Source organism: Pyxicephalus adspersus, chromosome 4 (assembly GCF_032062135.1).
Source record: "Pyxicephalus adspersus chromosome 4, UCB_Pads_2.0, whole genome shotgun sequence".
Classification (NCBI taxonomy): Eukaryota; Metazoa; Chordata; class Amphibia; order Anura; family Pyxicephalidae; genus Pyxicephalus; species Pyxicephalus adspersus.
In genome coordinates, this window is record NC_092861.1 from 53,440,469 (window position 1) to 53,457,664 (window position 17,196).

General features: G+C 36.9%; 1 protein-coding gene across 1 annotated transcript in view; it reads right to left on the reverse strand.

Annotated features, from left to right (window-relative positions):
- DLG1 (discs large MAGUK scaffold protein 1) overlaps positions 1-17,196 on the reverse strand; it is an 82,579-nt gene that overhangs the window by 41,970 nt on the left and 23,413 nt on the right. The window contains exons 4-6 of the mRNA XM_072410150.1: positions 15,409-15,573; positions 13,523-13,681; positions 4,257-4,523 (exon numbers count right to left, since the gene is read on the reverse strand). Of these exons, the coding sequence (XP_072266251.1) occupies positions 4,257-4,523; positions 13,523-13,681; positions 15,409-15,573 (591 nt within the window). The remainder of the gene's footprint in view (positions 1-4,256; positions 4,524-13,522; positions 13,682-15,408; positions 15,574-17,196) is intronic.

Sequence of the window (17,196 nt, forward strand, 5' to 3'; positions counted from 1 at the left end):
CCAGGCCGGACTTTGGACATGCCTGCTTTAGGGTATAGAATTTTTCCTGGGTTGGGCAATTATAAACATGGGCAAAAAAAAAAAAAATAGAAGTATTCTGTCCGCTATCGCTATTAGAATAAAAACTACACATACAATCAAGTGACACAAGCAGTCCATTCAAGTGACAACCAACTCAGATAATTTTATCCATGGTGACGCCATAGCAACATGACAAGCAGTCTATGGAGACTTTCTCTTAATGCTATAACCTTGTCATGAAGGAAACATTCTAGAACATTAGGATCGCAAAAAATCCAGTGAAAGCTAAAACCGGTCTTCTGTTTGTTTAATGGCTCATTAATCTTTAGACCATTATCTACCTGATAATCTACCTATTAATCTATATTTAAAATAACAAATTGTTAGTAGTCGATTGGCCCGTAGGTGTCCTCCATGGGGTCCCACATCGTCACATCATCTGTCTCTGAGCGGGCGCGCCAGGATCTTTGTCTCCTCTTCTTGGTTCTTCTTCCTACATCACTTGACCCAGGCGCAAGATCGGGCGACGTAGGTTGGGGAAAAAAAAAAAACTTTTTTTTCCCTTTTAATGAAAAGGCTTCTTCTGCGCATGCCCGAGATGCTTGGGCATGCACAAAAGAAGCACCCAAGAGCCTCCCGGGATGCGTGACATAGGTATCCCGGGAGGCTTTGCATTCCCATTCATTCCTGATCGCCTAGGCGATTGTTCCCATACCCTGCTTTCAGAATCCTGTAAAGTTAAGAGGAGAGCATTTTACCCCTCCAGCTGACTCTGCAGATATAACAAACAGCAGATGTACGTGCAGGGGGCAGACAACACAGGAACGACAGATAGCTACTTAAAGCCCTTTAAACAAATTTTTGTGTTTCCTGCATGTGTTGAAAACCTAAATAACAATTCTGAAATATTTTATGGGAATATAAAGATTTTTTTTTTGGCCCACTGGAGAGGTAACATCTTCTTTTAAAGGAACCAGGACAATCGAATTTTCTATCATGTTATTGGAGACCCTTTAAGTAAGCTCCAAACCACTTTCTTTACCCCAATGAAGTGCCCTTAAGTTATACTCTGGTAAAATGAATTCCTAATAAAGTTCTGGTTGTAGCTTCAAACAACCTTTAAGAAATGTTGAATCTTCCTCAAGCCTTATAAAAGCTTTATTCTATAGCCAGCGTTACCATTAACTCTTTGTTCAGCACTTTCAGTCTAAATGCAGAGTACTTTAAAGCCTTAAATAAGGTGCTCAACTATGCTTCTAAAGCTGCTAAAGATATATGAATGCAGTCAGACCTACAGGCATCATTTCTCCCTACAACAAGATCCAGCCAAGCTGTAATCAGCAAAATGCAATAGGCACAGCAGGCTCTCTTCTGCAAAACAAAGGACAGGTAATGTTTTTACACATGTTATCTATTTTTAAAAGGTAAATGAAAGAAAGCCAATACAAATTAAACTAATATGACAGTGTTTTTTTAAACAAGAATTAAGAAAAGAACAACAATTTCATTACAACTTGTTGGTCTAAAAACCAATAGAGCCATGGTTGCCAACTTGCTTTTTAAGGTGCAAGCTACAGTGCTGGCTTTCATGAACTTCATGAACATGTAAAAAGACAAATAACATACATTTCTATGTTCAGCTTTGTAACTCATCAAATCTAAAAGCTAGAATCAGAATGACAGTCCTGGATCTTGTTTCTAATCTCAGACCCAAGATCGCCTGGCTTAAAAAGACACAAGATTTGGCAAGTTTAATGCTTCAGGCTGGCGGCATCTATGAACACAAATACAACATGTTTTGGCACCATTTATGATAAGACCTCACACATTGGAAGGAAAACTTGACACAGTGACTGGAATCCTTTAAGGTTATAAGCCAATTTGCTTTTGATTAGTTCTTCATACTAAAAAAAATGGCATTTTAAACCATTATGAATGTGGATCAGCCTCAGGTGCGCCATTTACCATCTCTAGCAAAACCAGCATTAACTGATTGCATTGAAAATTTGGATTTAAATGAATACAAACTTCTGGCTATAAATGTGTTGTAAATACGTTATCCAAATCAATTATTCAAATTTCTTCTATCTATTCAGAACTTGAGAGAAGTCTTACCTTTTGTGTTCCCAACTCCACCCACATACTGCAGCAATTAGCAAGGCGGTCTTTCTTGCTTTCATACCGGCTTTTCTATTTAGATTATATTATGGAGAAAGCAAAAGCAGCAGTAATAAAAAGTTTTAAGACACCAAAGGGTCAACCTTTACTTCCTAAATTAAGCTGCTGGCTCAGAGATGATACAATCATGTAAATCCCAGTGCTTTCAAAGATAAAAGGTAGATTTTATTTTAATACTGTTACTATATATTGTTAAATATCAATAATGTATTCACTGCCATGTAAAGTTACTGAAAAGTGAAACCAAACATTTTTCTGAGGTTATAATGAGATTATTAATATATTGCTCACATACAGACAAAATAGAATTGTTACAGTTTCTGTGAATTAAAATATTTGTAGCATATTTTGCACCTTAAGTGGCTTATTTGTAAACTGTAAAACATTTGCTGAACATATGTCATAATTGCGGGCTTTTAGAAAGGCCATTTGGTTGCACCAGAACAATGTCAAAACAAAACTACTGTCATTACTTCCCATCAATAAATAAATGTAACCTGAACTGCCACAAGGTTACAATGTATTCAAAAGCCTTTCATTCAAGAGAAATCTGCTGGTCCAATTACAATAGAGTATTCTTTTCTCCTTTAAACTGTCTATCTGAAATGCTGGGAGGACATTAAAAATGTATTACAAGTTCATTCCCCTTTTCTATATTATTAAGTGAATGCTTCTCTAATGTCAGCTCCTTTATATGGTAATACATGTAACATGAATAGAAGAAATATTACAGCATAAAATTGTTACAAACTGAAATATCCCCTTCAAAATAACAACATGCAAGTGCATAAACACATAAATTCATTTAAATATTGATTACATGGTGGATGGCTGTTGATGGAACAGATTCAAATATTTATATGAATCTTCTGCATTTCTCTGCACAGCAGAAATAAGGCCACACAAAGTTATGCACACTGAATATGGTTTATCTTCTTGCATAATGCTGCCAACCTCTCCTGATTTTAGACACTAGGAGCTGAGAAGAAAGCAAAGTAAGGCCCTCAACAAAGGACTGATGCATTTTTATAGTAATATCAAAACAGCAAAAAGCTGGTGTCAATGGTGTAAGCCTCATAGGGATGCAATAACTATGAATTACAGAAGGAGATGAACAAAAGTACACATATTAAGGCAGGTAAACTCCATTTAGGTGAACATTGTATTTGGGTCCAATTTAAGTGGTAAATTACAGAAATATGTAGGCTTAATAAATAGTCCTAAATTACACGTGGAACTTATTTACTAGCAGGGTTACTCAAGTTAAGAATTAAAAAAAAACAATCCTTTCTAAAATCGAATCTCTTCAGATCAATCTCCAAAAAAATGTATTAGAATGGAATTGAAGGGTTCCATTACCACAAGTAGCACTTTTAACAATAAAATTAAAAAAAATTTAGCAAATACACCTGACTGATCTTTGTGGTCAATGGTAATTTGACATCAGTTCTGTTCCCATATCGTGAACCCAGTACTACACAGTTCTAACAAGCTGAACACCTATAACAATACAAAAATGGGAGGCTTGGATAGTGTTAATACCACATTTGCCAAGGTGCCTAAAAAACACATGACAGTGCAAGTTGAAAGCACTAAAGAACATTGATTTCTGGCACAAGACAATGACTTAACTATATTAAAGTTTTATGAACACAATATTATTAGACATATGCTTGTATTCAACTTTTTAAAAAAACATTTTTTTAAAAAATCCATTGCAACCATTTTTTTAAAAAAAGGATAATAGTTGGGGGAAAAAAAAAACTGTTGTTTGAGTATTGCAAGGCATTATATTGCATTATTCTGCACAGTGGATTGTAATACAATGCCCTTTTAAAATCAACAATTTAATGAATCCTATCCCAAATTGCTCAACAAACAGGTGCATGCACGGCAGACCCACACAAGACTGAGCCCACACAAAACGCATCGGTATTAATATTTGATTTCCCTTAGCAGGGTTAGAGAATTCCAGCCCAAACCAGCATATTTAAAGAAAAAGACATTTCCAAATCATTCAGTATTTAAAGAAATCATTCCAACAAGTGGCAAGTTACCTGGGCGGAGCTGGCAGCTACTGAGATGCAGTCAATAAAGCTGTGTCTGCGAGTAAAAAAAGCCACTATTTGCTGCCATCGAGAAGGTTCTGGCTCAGCTTTAAGCTCTTCTGTAGAGCCCTTCTTTGCCCATGGCTTCAGTTTTGGGCCTACAGAGCTATGACTGGAGCTAGTATTGCCACCTCGATTGGAGCGGGAGTACAAGAGTGTGTTGTTTCCGAAAATGTAATTCATCTCTGCAGCTCTGCAGGTGGTTGCCAGGCAGTCTTACTCTTCTACCAGCTGCCGAGTGGTGAAGGATCAGCAAGAACTGCAGATAGAATTACAGCAGCATCACATCCAAATCAGAAAGCAAAAATCCTGGTTCCTTGCTGTGCTCATTGTTTTCCTTTGGAGTCTAGTCATGCAGAACACTATACCTGTTACATGTCTAAAAGGTATTGCTCATTGCTGCAGTAAACAGAAAAAGGAGAAGCGGCAATTCACACTGCATCTGCTGCCCATGATTTCCTTGCCTCTGAGGTCTGCAGGGATCAGAAGCTGCTCTTCTTTTGTTAGCTGATAACTAGGCAGACTGAAGCCAGGAAGTGAGGTCGATTAGCAGGTAGGATGCTTGAAGCATTTGACTGCAAAGACCCACTAGGGCTGCCTGATTTAATGTACTGGGTGGGGAAAGGCTAAATTACCAAGTTTCAATCACCGCCTGTAGTAAAATCGAATAACATTTCTCACTGTTGACATAAATTATACATAGAAATAGATTAAGAAAACAGTGTAAGTATACTCTGATCTTCTCTATAAACAATTAGTAAAGTGTTTCCAATTAAACAGTAACTAAAATATTCTGACTGATGCTCTTGTATGAAATAATATTCCCAGAAAGGTTACATTAGCATTGACTTTTTTTCCTGGAATGGTTAGGTAAATAAGGAGAAGCAGCATTTGAATACGCTGTCACTGTTAAAGTACTACAACAGCAAACTAAAAACAATTGTTGGCAGCAGCATCTTTATTTCAATACTGTACTTTCTAGTACAACAAATCCACTGACCAAACTTATTTTCTGCAGCTTCAAAAAAAAAAAGGAAATACTGTAATACAGAAATATATACAATTTGTTAGGGGTAACATTACTACTCCAGTGAAAGAAAAAGCAAACTAAGAGGGAGGTAGCTTCTATCTAACAATTCAAGTTGCCATCCCCAAAGTTAATTTAACAAAATGAAATTTTAGCCAATTTCTCATTCACTGGATTATTTTAAGCTCATCTAAATAATTAGGAATAAGCTAAAATAACATTACTATCCATCATTGCGGAATAGCCATTTATGTTTAATCAGTAAACCAAATTGTAATAAAAAAAATGTACTAGTACACAAACACATACATGCAACAGAGTATGTACATTACAATGAACCTTCATTGGAGTTCCTAAAAGTGGATTTCCCTGAAAAATGTGCAGACGTGAGATGATGTTGGCGGGCCTAAGACAGATACTGGGACGACGCAGGACAATAACCAAGAAACCTCCCAACGGATAGACAGATCTGCAGGATTAAAGGTGTGTTTTTTGGGTTTTGGGTTTAGTTGCACTTTAAATTACACTACGGTATTGGCTTGGCCAGCACAGAAAGTAATGGGAGATTTCCAGAAGAGAAGGAAGCTATAACGGGCAATAAAGAAGGAACTGTGCGGGGATTTGACTTCCCGAAGTAGTCAAAGTTTGAAAGTTCAAAGGCACAATGCCAATAAATGGAAAAATGAAAAGGTCAAACAGTGCATGTAGGCCTACATAGAAAGGTTAAATGTAGCCATCCACACATCTCTCCCAGTACAAACCTCCATATCTCCTAAACACTATGTCATACGGACTCAAATTTCATCTGCCCACCTTTAACAACTTTCAAAATATGGGGGGGTCATAATTATAAAAGCTAGTAAAAATTGAACATCAGGGTTGCTGTTTTAAAAGTAGGTGTCTAGAAGCCCAAAATTAAATATACAAATTATGGACCCCTGAGGCGACTTACATTGCAAGGAGGTGCGAACCCCAAACTTATACCTACAAAACTAGAAATGTCATACTACACTACCCTGTCCCCTTCCCTACTTTGAACCCCATTTTCTCTGGAATGGGGAGATGTACAAAACCTAAAATTTCATGGTTAGGCCATCATCAAAACATAAAGAACTCTGCCCATCAAAAAAATCCACCCTGTTACACATTGCTGGACGCTTCTAGCACCTCAACTCCAATTTCTACTGTTAGATTTTTTTCACGGGTAGATTTTTTCGTTAGAACATCGGGGTGTCATCTGTAGTGGGCGGAGCTCTCGGTGCGGGACTCAAGGGAGTCCCTGCTGCTGATAGGAGTCCTGTGTCCCACGTGTTACCGGGTTTTTTTTACCTGGAAACAAACATCAAGGCGCATTATTGCGCCACGTAGGACACGGGACTGGATACATATAAGGAGAAGCAGCTCCTTCATCTTACTCAGCACAGAAAGGCTGATACTAAGGCTGGAGACACATAACCTCACAAATGGGCAGCAGAATTCAAATTAGGTTAGTTAAGATTTAATCCTACAGTGTAATAGTTGATATACATAATTGTGCGTAAACATTTGACATACATAATTATGTAGGCTATATATTAATTTACGTAACTTTATATTATTTATAATTACTTATTAACCTATTTATCAATTACCAAAAAAATTACCTATTCATTTTGGCGAAGGAATTATGATTGCTGGACTTTAAAATATAAAAGTATATACAAGAAAGAGCTGATTACTTCAATCATGAGTATATTAAATCCAGTGAAATACAATAAATACTGTACGAATTCCTAAAAAAAAAATCATAAAATAAAGCATAGTTCAGTGTTTAATACACATGCACACTGCCCTTCTGTTTGTTGTATTCTGTTGTTGTAACAGGTAAAAATAAAACTTTCAAAAGTTTATAGGCTGTGTTATGTTTTGTGGCTCCAGACTTTTTTTCTTTAGTAAAAGAGGGGGCAAAATAGCTCTTTTGATAGTAAAGGTTGCCGACCCCTGCTCTAGGTGATCAATATATGTTGCAAAGATTATAAGCTTTTTTTTGTCGATTTCTACTGTTCTGATTTACATCCTTTGCAAACATTCCGAAATGGCAGAGTTTAGGACATTACAACCACCTTGTGAAATCAGTGTTCTGTACAGTTCTTGCACCAATATAAATAGGTAAACTTTAGGCTGTATCTCAAAAAAACTGAAATTCCTACAGCCTAAAATTTCACTGTCTGGGAAATTAGTAAATCAATCTATATTTTTCCATCTATCGATAGATTTTTTTCCTTATTCAAATAGGTGAATTCCCCTTTAAGGAACTGAAAAATTTTGCTTACCATCAATTAGGCAAAACCAATCTAATACACAAAATGTAAAGTGTAAAGCAGAGTATGCATCATTAATAAATCTTCACCTCAAATAGCAAGATAAGACAAATGCAAAAGATCAATAGGTATTTGCCAGCTGAGTACTACTTATGGTGTGGTGTGCTCAATGTATTTAATTTTTAAAAAGGTTTGAAAGCAAAGACATTTTCTCGTTTTCAAGGTCTATGGTGTGGGATGCAATCAAGCAAAACACAGAGAAATGGAAAAAAATAAAATAAAAAGTAACATTACAGAGGGGGAAAAATATGTACGATGTGAAATGCTTGGATAATTACAGAGTACATCTTTGAAGACTTTATTCTTTTTTTTTTTTCTTCTTTATTGCAAATACCAGCAATTACTTGACATTGTAAACTTTTTGGTCAGCTTTGCATAAAGGGTGCAGCAAAATTCTGAAGATTGAGACCCACAGTAAAAATTGCATGCTCATCTTCCCCCCAATTGAGGCCGACACATCGTCTGCCTCAGCTCAAAGCGGAGACCCAATATTCTGTCACTCTGTAAAACTACTAAAGCATTGGTTTGTTTTTTCTTTATGAAAACCTTTACTAAAATATATTTGGTAACAACAAAATAAAAGCCAAGTAATTCTAGGGAGGTAATGATCCACAGTTAGAACAATTCAAAAGTGAAGATTTCACATCATTACAGATGCCATCCGGTAACTGGTTCAGTGGCCAGGCTATGCAAAATCTAAAATTTCATAGAAAAATACAAGCCCTTTTCGGTCTCTATCTGCAGCCACTGTGCAGCAATTCATCCACAAATCATAACTTTTGTAAAAACTTGCCACATCCAAACCCCTACCTCTTCCTCTAATTAAATAACCTAAACATGTGTGTATGCATTATGTTTTGCCAGCTACACAAGTGTGTGCAATAACATAACCAAGTAAATAACATTTCCTTGCTGTATGTGCACAGAGTATACATTAGGTGAAATCATTTCTTGCATTCTAAAGGTGGTCATATGTCTGTGCATGTGCCATTCACATAAACAAAGTATGTTGCCCAAGCCGGGGGGGGGGGGGGGGAAAGTGCGTCCTATACGACAAAGGTGTGATAAAAAACCTAAAACCTTTAATGCTGTTAGAAACAGACAAACTCAACTCTAAGGGCTCCATTTATATATTATAAAACAGGGAACCCGACAGCTCTGGTGCCATTGAAGCATATAGACCTGGATAATTCCTATAAGGGAAAGCAATATCCTGTTTTATAAATAGAGCCCTTAAAGTTTTTGTTATGGTATTTAAGGAACGTTGAGAAGGAGAATCTCCACGTTTAAATTTAAAGGAAGGAAGGCAGCAAATGTTGGATATGCTGGTTATAGTGCATCTCTCCCTGAAAATACTCCCCGAGTATTACGGGTCATTTCAGACATTGTTCAGAAGAACAGCATACTTTAAAAAGTTGAGTGCAGAAAGGAAACCATAAAAGAAGTGCAGAAAATGATAGGCTGCTCAGACCAAATTATCTCGAATGCTTTAAAATGCAAACCAAAAACTAAAAAACGTGAAGAAAAAAAAATAAAACTACCATTCAAATGGATAGAAGAATGACCAAAATGGCAAAATGATCAGCTCTAGGAAGATCAAAGAAGGTCTAAAGATACCTGTGAGCACGGTTACAATTAAGAGATGCACCATGTGAAGCCAAAATATGGAAGGAAGCCCCTGCAATGTTTGGGGGTGATAGTTCTTGTGGGGGTGACACCAAAAAAGCTTTTCTTGAGGAAAAAAACAAAAAATGCAGAAGAATTATGGAATGTAATGCAATCATCCTGGGCTGGAATATCTGTTCACAGGTGACAGAATTTGGTCGACTCTATGCAATACCAATGTATAGCAGTTCTCAGAAACAGTCGTTAGACTAATACATTTTCAGTGATTCAAAGAAAAGCAAAATATTGAAACATGTTTCAGTTTATACAGTGAATGTTTAAGCTATTGTTTAACAGTCTAATATTCCATTTTCTTCACTGTCTGTAAAGGAAAACACTTATTTTCTTCTTGTTTGCTTTGAATAGAAAAGAATTTGCAGTATTTCCAAAGCATGTTTGTTTATGGAAATAAAAGCTATTATAAGGATTTGAGTTTTAATACCACCACTTAATATTCTGAATTCAACTGCACATGCCCACTTATCCCAAGTGGACAGAATGTGGGTGCTGTTCAGAATAGTTTAGCCATGCTCCCATGGAATGCATGTGTAAAAGTTGACTTTTAAGAGCTTGGCCTAAACCTCAGTCTTTTAGTTATGGCTTCTCTCCTGTATGAAAATTGTTCACTCTAAAATTATAGCACAATGTGAGCTTCTCACAGTATAAATTAGATGCTGTACTAATAGAGGACACCTTGTTTCTTTGCTTGAAGACATTCACCATCATTTAAACTGGCGTGGGAATGTGTTGCTGCATGTGGTTTCCAGAACCAATTTCTCGTAAGAATATTCCAGCAAAAAAATAAGAAAGTCCCCCAGTGGTCCGGAAAAACTTTTTCGAGCTGGAGAAGAGCTGAGTTTTTATTTTTGTTACCAGTGGATGAGAAGCATGGCCAGGCAGAGAAGGAAATTTGAATATGTGTAGCTGAATAAAGTGGTATTTTATGCAACTTGGTCATGGAGGAGCAATTGTGGTCAGGTATGACGTACAAGAACTAGAAGTTACTGCACATACCTACAGCAGCTTCAAAGTTATGCTCAAATACATGCACACAAAGGAGAGAATTCTAAATTGTTACAGCAAAAATATTCAAACCTAAAATGCACACACAAATTAGGAAAATACAACAGTGATTCTAAAGCATGCAAGTGAAAAAAATAGACAAGCCATAAAGCCACTGGCCTTAAAACTAATCCGTTGTAATGTAGTTTACAGTAACCAAAGAGGAAAAATAATGTAAAAAGACAGCCTTTCTTTGCATAGGTAGTGATAAAATGAAATATTAAAAAGCAACAGAACGTCATAAATAATGCAGAACTCTGCTAAAGGAAGTAAAAAAAAAAAAAAAAACACAGCAAATCTGTGCAATATTAAAAACAGAGAACCAATGACAAACACATCATGCTTTTCCATTCTTTTAATGTTAAAAAAAAAATCACCTGATTTTCCTGAGGTATAAAAAAATCCTCTTGCCAAGATTATATTTCTACTGAATTTATAAAATCTAATGGAATAGAGCATATTAGTCAAGAATTTTATGATCAACACATTTTTACCATCTTTGTCTTTCTTTTCATTTTCCTTATTCCCTGTTCTACCTCCCTCCCACCCACTCCATCACCCCATAGTTTTACCAGATATCCTTAGCCTTTGGGCTATTGTTTACCTACAACTCATGGTACACTATAAATATGTTATGCACTCCTACTTATCAACTATGTTTTCCACCTTTCCTATTTACATACAAGGGGTTCCTGACACCTCTTCATTAAAATCATAAGACCCTAATCACACTAGTGAAGTTTGCCCTTGGGTAGATTTGTTTTTCTAAATAGGGTAAATTTTCCAGCAACACAGGATCTTGTTTTCCTTTCCGTAGTGCAAAGCTGCAAGAGTTCCAAGGAGGAAATTAAAGGTCACTTTTTTATTTTTTAGCCTTTTTAAGGTGAACCTTACTCTAACATTTACATAGCTGCTCTCTACTGCTGCTATCAAAACTGTACACACAGTACATACATATATATAGATATATATATATATATATATACACACACACATATATACACACACACACACATACATACACATATATAATCTCAGGATTCCCGCAGGTGTGCCTACTTATTTACAGAGTGGGAAAATCTGTTTTCTTGGTAGGCAGCTACATTGAGCTGTAAAAACAAAGCTCTGCTGCCATCTGCTGTTGTCTCTTAATATGTAACAGGCTGCAGAGATGAAGCCTCTTAAGACCTTCCTGTCATTTATGAATGGCTGACAAGCAAAGTTCAACTCTAGCAGTCAATTTCGGCTAATCCCTACACGCATCCCCACTGGAGCAGGCAAGCTTTGCCACTAACGAAAAGCAAAGAAAAAACCTACACTTACTTTATTTTCATATTATGTCTAAACAAAGTGGCAGTAAACATATGAAGTGAAGCTCAGTTTTGTGTATAGCGGTGACATTTTGTTTAAGGATTCTGTTGAGAGAATTAATAGAACTGTAGTTTACATCACAACAGGTAAAACTGAATGTCACAGCATGAATATACAAGATGCCATTGCCAGCTGTTTTGCAAATTATAGTTGACTTGCTGTGTCTAGCTACAACACTTTTGAGTCAAATACCTGGAACTAGCGTGCTGTATATATTTGTGCTGAAGAACTGAGAAACTATTTTGTTTTTAAACTTGTCAGAAATGGGAGCCCTCATACTTTTCTCACAACAGAGCCACTTAAAAAAAGTATGTTTATTCTTCTATGTCCCCTCCTATGACCAAAATATTTTTGTGTTTTTTTCATATTTTGACATGCAAACACCATCCAAAGCACATGGACTGTCACCAGAGTTTACATGACCATTCCCGTGTATTCCACCATGTATACAGCAGGTAGTTTGTAGAAGGAACGTTTAGGAGAATGCGCCTTGCTGTGTTTTAGGTTATTTTGCTTGTAAATGCTTACAAACACCTTTAAACCTATGAAACCAATGGAAGAGTCCACATGCGTTTAGAAGAGAATGCTTGCTTTCAACACCTAAAAACACCCATGAAAGCATTGTGGGCTTTTATAAGGGTTTTTTGTCTTGTTTTTAAACGCTTGTATAAACACCATGCAACATACCTATGAATGACCCCTGGTATGTATTTGGCTCCTAGTCTATACTAGTATATACTAAAATAAGCTATAGAAAACCATCACATGGCATGTCATCATCATCCATTGATATGTTCAGGAGAGCGGATAGTCCTTTAGGTGGGGGAGACAAAAGAGGCGGCAATGCACACTTCTGATTACAGAAGCACTTCTTGTCACTCACTGATATTCAATGACAGGTAAGAAGACATGTGCACCTAATGTGCACCAACAAAAAGAACAGCTGCTAATCACACAATCTAAAAAGCAACCTTTCTGGATTAAACCAAACAAGTAAACAGATTATATATTATAAAAACTATTATTCATTACCTATAAAATGTGATTTAAGCTTTTATATTTACAATGGAGAATACAATGATAAAAACAATTGTTTTATTACAGTGCGAGTCAATCACTTTTTTTTTTTACCATTTTTTCACAGTAATGTTAACATGTTCATTCTGTGGGGCAGGTTGTGTACAACAGAAGCTAAAATGGTAACATTCGTTTAAAGATTCGCTAGGACTGAACCACAAGCACTGAATAAAATTAGCCAGATTGGTTCAGGGATTGCGATTATCTGTGTATGCATGCAGTCCACAAGATCACCAACAAAACCTCTTGATTATTTCTTTTAGTAATAAAATCTTCAATTAGTGAGATTCCCGCTGTAAAATGCAGCTGCGATCAGGGTTAATATCAGTATAAAGAATATCAAAGTAGTGGACAGTTTTTAGCATTCAAAATCCCACATTTGTTTTGTATATATTTTTATAGCACATGTGTATGCATTTTGGATGTGCTCCTGTGTGGTTTAACACACAGGATTTTAGGTTAGGTTCACACATTGTGACACAGCAAGCACAAACCAATGTGACATTTATTTTGTTCTGTCCTGTAGTGATGTAGGGGATCTGAGGTAGGACCCTGAAGAAAGGCCAGCACTGCATGCAAAATATACAAATATATATCTTATTTCTAACAGTAACCACTGAAAATTGCTGCACAGGCATACAGGTCCTCTCTCAGGTATAGTGTCTTGAAAAAAGACCTGCATGCCTACAAATTGAATGTCGGTAATTGTTGGTAATAAAAGAGCTATACATTTCACAAAGTGCTGGCCATTCTTGAATGTTGTGCACCCAGAAGTTTGAAAGTCGGAGCTCCGTGACCATCATTGGTACATCCTTTGATTGGAAAAAGGAAACACAGGCATCAGAACAATTCTGGAAGTGTCAAATGACAAAGACACTGAAAAACAATGCAAATGGAACAAAGGTAGTGTAGGAGACACGGGTCCCGGGGGTTAGAGCTTCTCTTTAGAAACCTTCAGGTTTTTTTTTTTTTAATCAGCATAAACCTTAAGGTGCGTACACACTTCCAATTTTTATCGTTCCAATCGAACGACGAACGATCGAATGGGCAAAAAATCGTTCGTAAAAAAGTAACCAACGACGCCGACGAACGAGGAAAATTGTTGGAAACGAACGACCGGACCGGCGGATCGGATTGGGCGACGATCGTTGAACATCGTTCGTGTGTACGGTCGTTCGTTAATCGTCCATGGGCTGAGCATGCGTGATGAACGAACGTCCGTTCACTTTCCTGTCGTGCACATAGTTCCTCTATCGCTTAAACGATCGTATCTATTGTGTGTACAATATCTACGAACGATCGTGTCGTTACCTCTATGTGCAGGATCGGTGCTATACGATCGTTCGTATATATCGTGCAGGAACGTTCGTCGTTCGTTTTCCGATGATAATAATTGGAAGTGTGTACGTAGCTTTAGATGTTATCCTTAGAATAATAAACATCAGAAGATCAGCTTGTAGATAGACACCAATTAATCTGTGTTGTAATTAGATGAACTGACATTTTCAACATGTGTCCTGCAACAGTAACCTACATATTTCTTGATTTATTTTTCATAAAACTGGTGAAAACTGGCTCGGGTATAATCTTGGCACTAACGGAATCATATAGTGCACAAATCACCGAGCACACTATGTTTACTAAAGGACAGAAAAAAGTCTGCCCATGGCAAAGCTTTTAAAGTATTCTAGGAATAGAAGAAAAAACAAAAAAAACAAAAAAACAAAACATACATACACAGGAGACAAAGAATATTTTAGCAGTCCTCAACTGAGTAAAAGAAAACTCTAATACACTGAACCTACATAATAAAAAGCCTCAGGTCTTCACAAATGAGAACTTCAAAAGCTCAGGATTTTTTCCCCTTTGCAATAAAATGACAGAATGTACTAAAAAGCATGAGGGGGCTGGGCAAACTGCCACAGAACATATTCCATATTCCTAAGATCTCAGCATCAACCTAATAACTAACCATCAGAGAATACCAATTACATTAAGGGAATTTGATTAAAAGACTAGACTAGACATTAACATCAGGAAGAACTTAAACATATTTTACCTACAACCCTGAAAAGCAAATCACAATTTAGGAACATAACAATATAAAAGTAAGTAAACTGGCATTTTTAAGGTAAGAGTCTGATAAACATTCCTAATAGGTAATGTATTGCTGTGTGACTGCCCTTTCTGATGTAGAAATACAGAATAGGTGTGTTAACTATTCCTATGAAAACAGATAAATTATGGCGTCTGTCAAAAGTGAAAGTAAAGTCAAAGGCGTTTTTTTTATGGCAGAACTATAAAGCTAGTTCTGTCATGTTATCCTAACTTAGCCAATGAAGATGGCCAAAGACACGCTTGGACCAGGAGAAGATAAGAGTAGCAAAGTGACAAGGAACTTTGCAGCTGTCATAGCTCCAGAGGAGCAGGTGATGCCAAAACGCCTTCCATTGCCATGACAGGTCTACCAAAGCATAGCGGCCAGCAGCAAAGTTTACAAGTTACTGCATCAGCAAATAAAAAACAAAGAAGCATTTACCTTTAGTGGAGAAATATGTGAGTGTGATACAAGGCCATGTACATTTTCTATCTGGGAGATATTCTTCTCAGAAACCTGAACTAACTCTGGACTTCTTACATCACTTAAGATCTCTGGAGAACTGGGTTCTTGAGAAGGTAAATCATCATCTGGGTATCGATACTTCTAAAACAAAAAAGTGGAAAACAGAATGGTTACTACTGGCTTGGTCAGTATTGGTTAACACATGTCAAAATACAAAATCATAATGTTTGCAATACACAGTAACTAACATTGAAACCCGACCACATTCAGCATTTAACAAGAATAACACCATTGATTTGGCTACCTTATTTTTTTGTTTGTTTTTTTTTTTTTCTTACAAAGACACATAGGGCTTTATTTGCTTAAGTGTGAAAGGCACGGGGGCAAGGTTGGAACTCGAGTTGCGCAACTTAAACTCGAGTCTGACCTCAGTCACCTAATGAACGACTTGCAACTTGACTCAAGGTTTTCCCCAGTGACTAACAACTTGACTCGTGACTTGCTTTCTGTAACCCAATGAGTTTTCTGTAATACTGCCTTCCTCCCCACCTTTCTTGCATTCTAAGTTTTCTTCTCTGACAGCTGAAGGGGGGGGGCTGTGTAACAAAAGCCTCACTGCCTTTTTCTATTTGGGGACAAATGCGGAAAAATGAAGTAACTTGACTTGGGACTCTACTTGGAAGAATTCTTGGTGACTTGGTGTCAATGACTTGGGACTCAACTTGGTAGAATTCTTGGTGACTTGGGACTCGACGACTGGAAATCCCTATCTTGGTCTAATTGCCGAACCCTTAAAGCACGTTCAGAAGCTATCTCTGCAATGACATTTACTACCTATTTGCTACCTTCGACACATACAGGTTTGCACTGTGGGAGTCCTCCAGGCTAAAGCCCTATACAGATATCAGGCAGATTTCGGTCACTGCAAACGATTTTTTGTAACAGCCACCAACAAAACTGCTGATGTTGGGAGTTTATATAAAGCAGTGGTGCTACCCCTGCTGTCATGTGACCATGTCGGGGCCAAGTAATTACCCACAAGGTTTCATTGGAAAAGTTTAAAATGTTCCCCCAATACAGAAGATGCACAGTGTAGGCAGACACAGGAGAATGAGCTGTGAAAGCAAGTACAAGATAACCAGGTTACTATGTCCTACTTCATTTATGATCTATGTTCTGTAAAACAAATACATGTACATTTTTACTGCAAAGTTTGAAAATAGGGCAAGTATCTTTATATTTTAAAACATTTTGTTTATCAGACATGATTTCTTCCAGAATACATCATACTCCCATGAATGATTCAGTACTTCTATTTCTAAGTGAGACCATACAGTGAACAGTATTTTTGAACAATAGCTTCTAAATTTAGAGAAATATCTACATCATTTCGCAGCCTAAGCATTTTCTTCAGAGATGAGGAGATCTGGACAACAAAACCAAATGTGGCCAGCGTGGCCACAGGGAAGATTTAGGGACATATTTGTGTTTTGTCAGCATAAACTCAGAGCTTCACTGGTAATGATTACACTAAGTTGCTGAAAAAATAGATTGAGAAGCAAGTGCATCTCTGCATTTGGACAGATTTCACAACTATTAAATGTAAGCCATCAGCAGCAATGATAGTCAAGCATTGTCCTGATTATAATCATTAACACCTGTCTACAAGGAGATTACCTTAAACTCAATCCACTCTTTAGAATCTGAAACTTAATTTCTTAACGTGGAAATTAACACAAAAGAATATAACAATAAATAAATTTA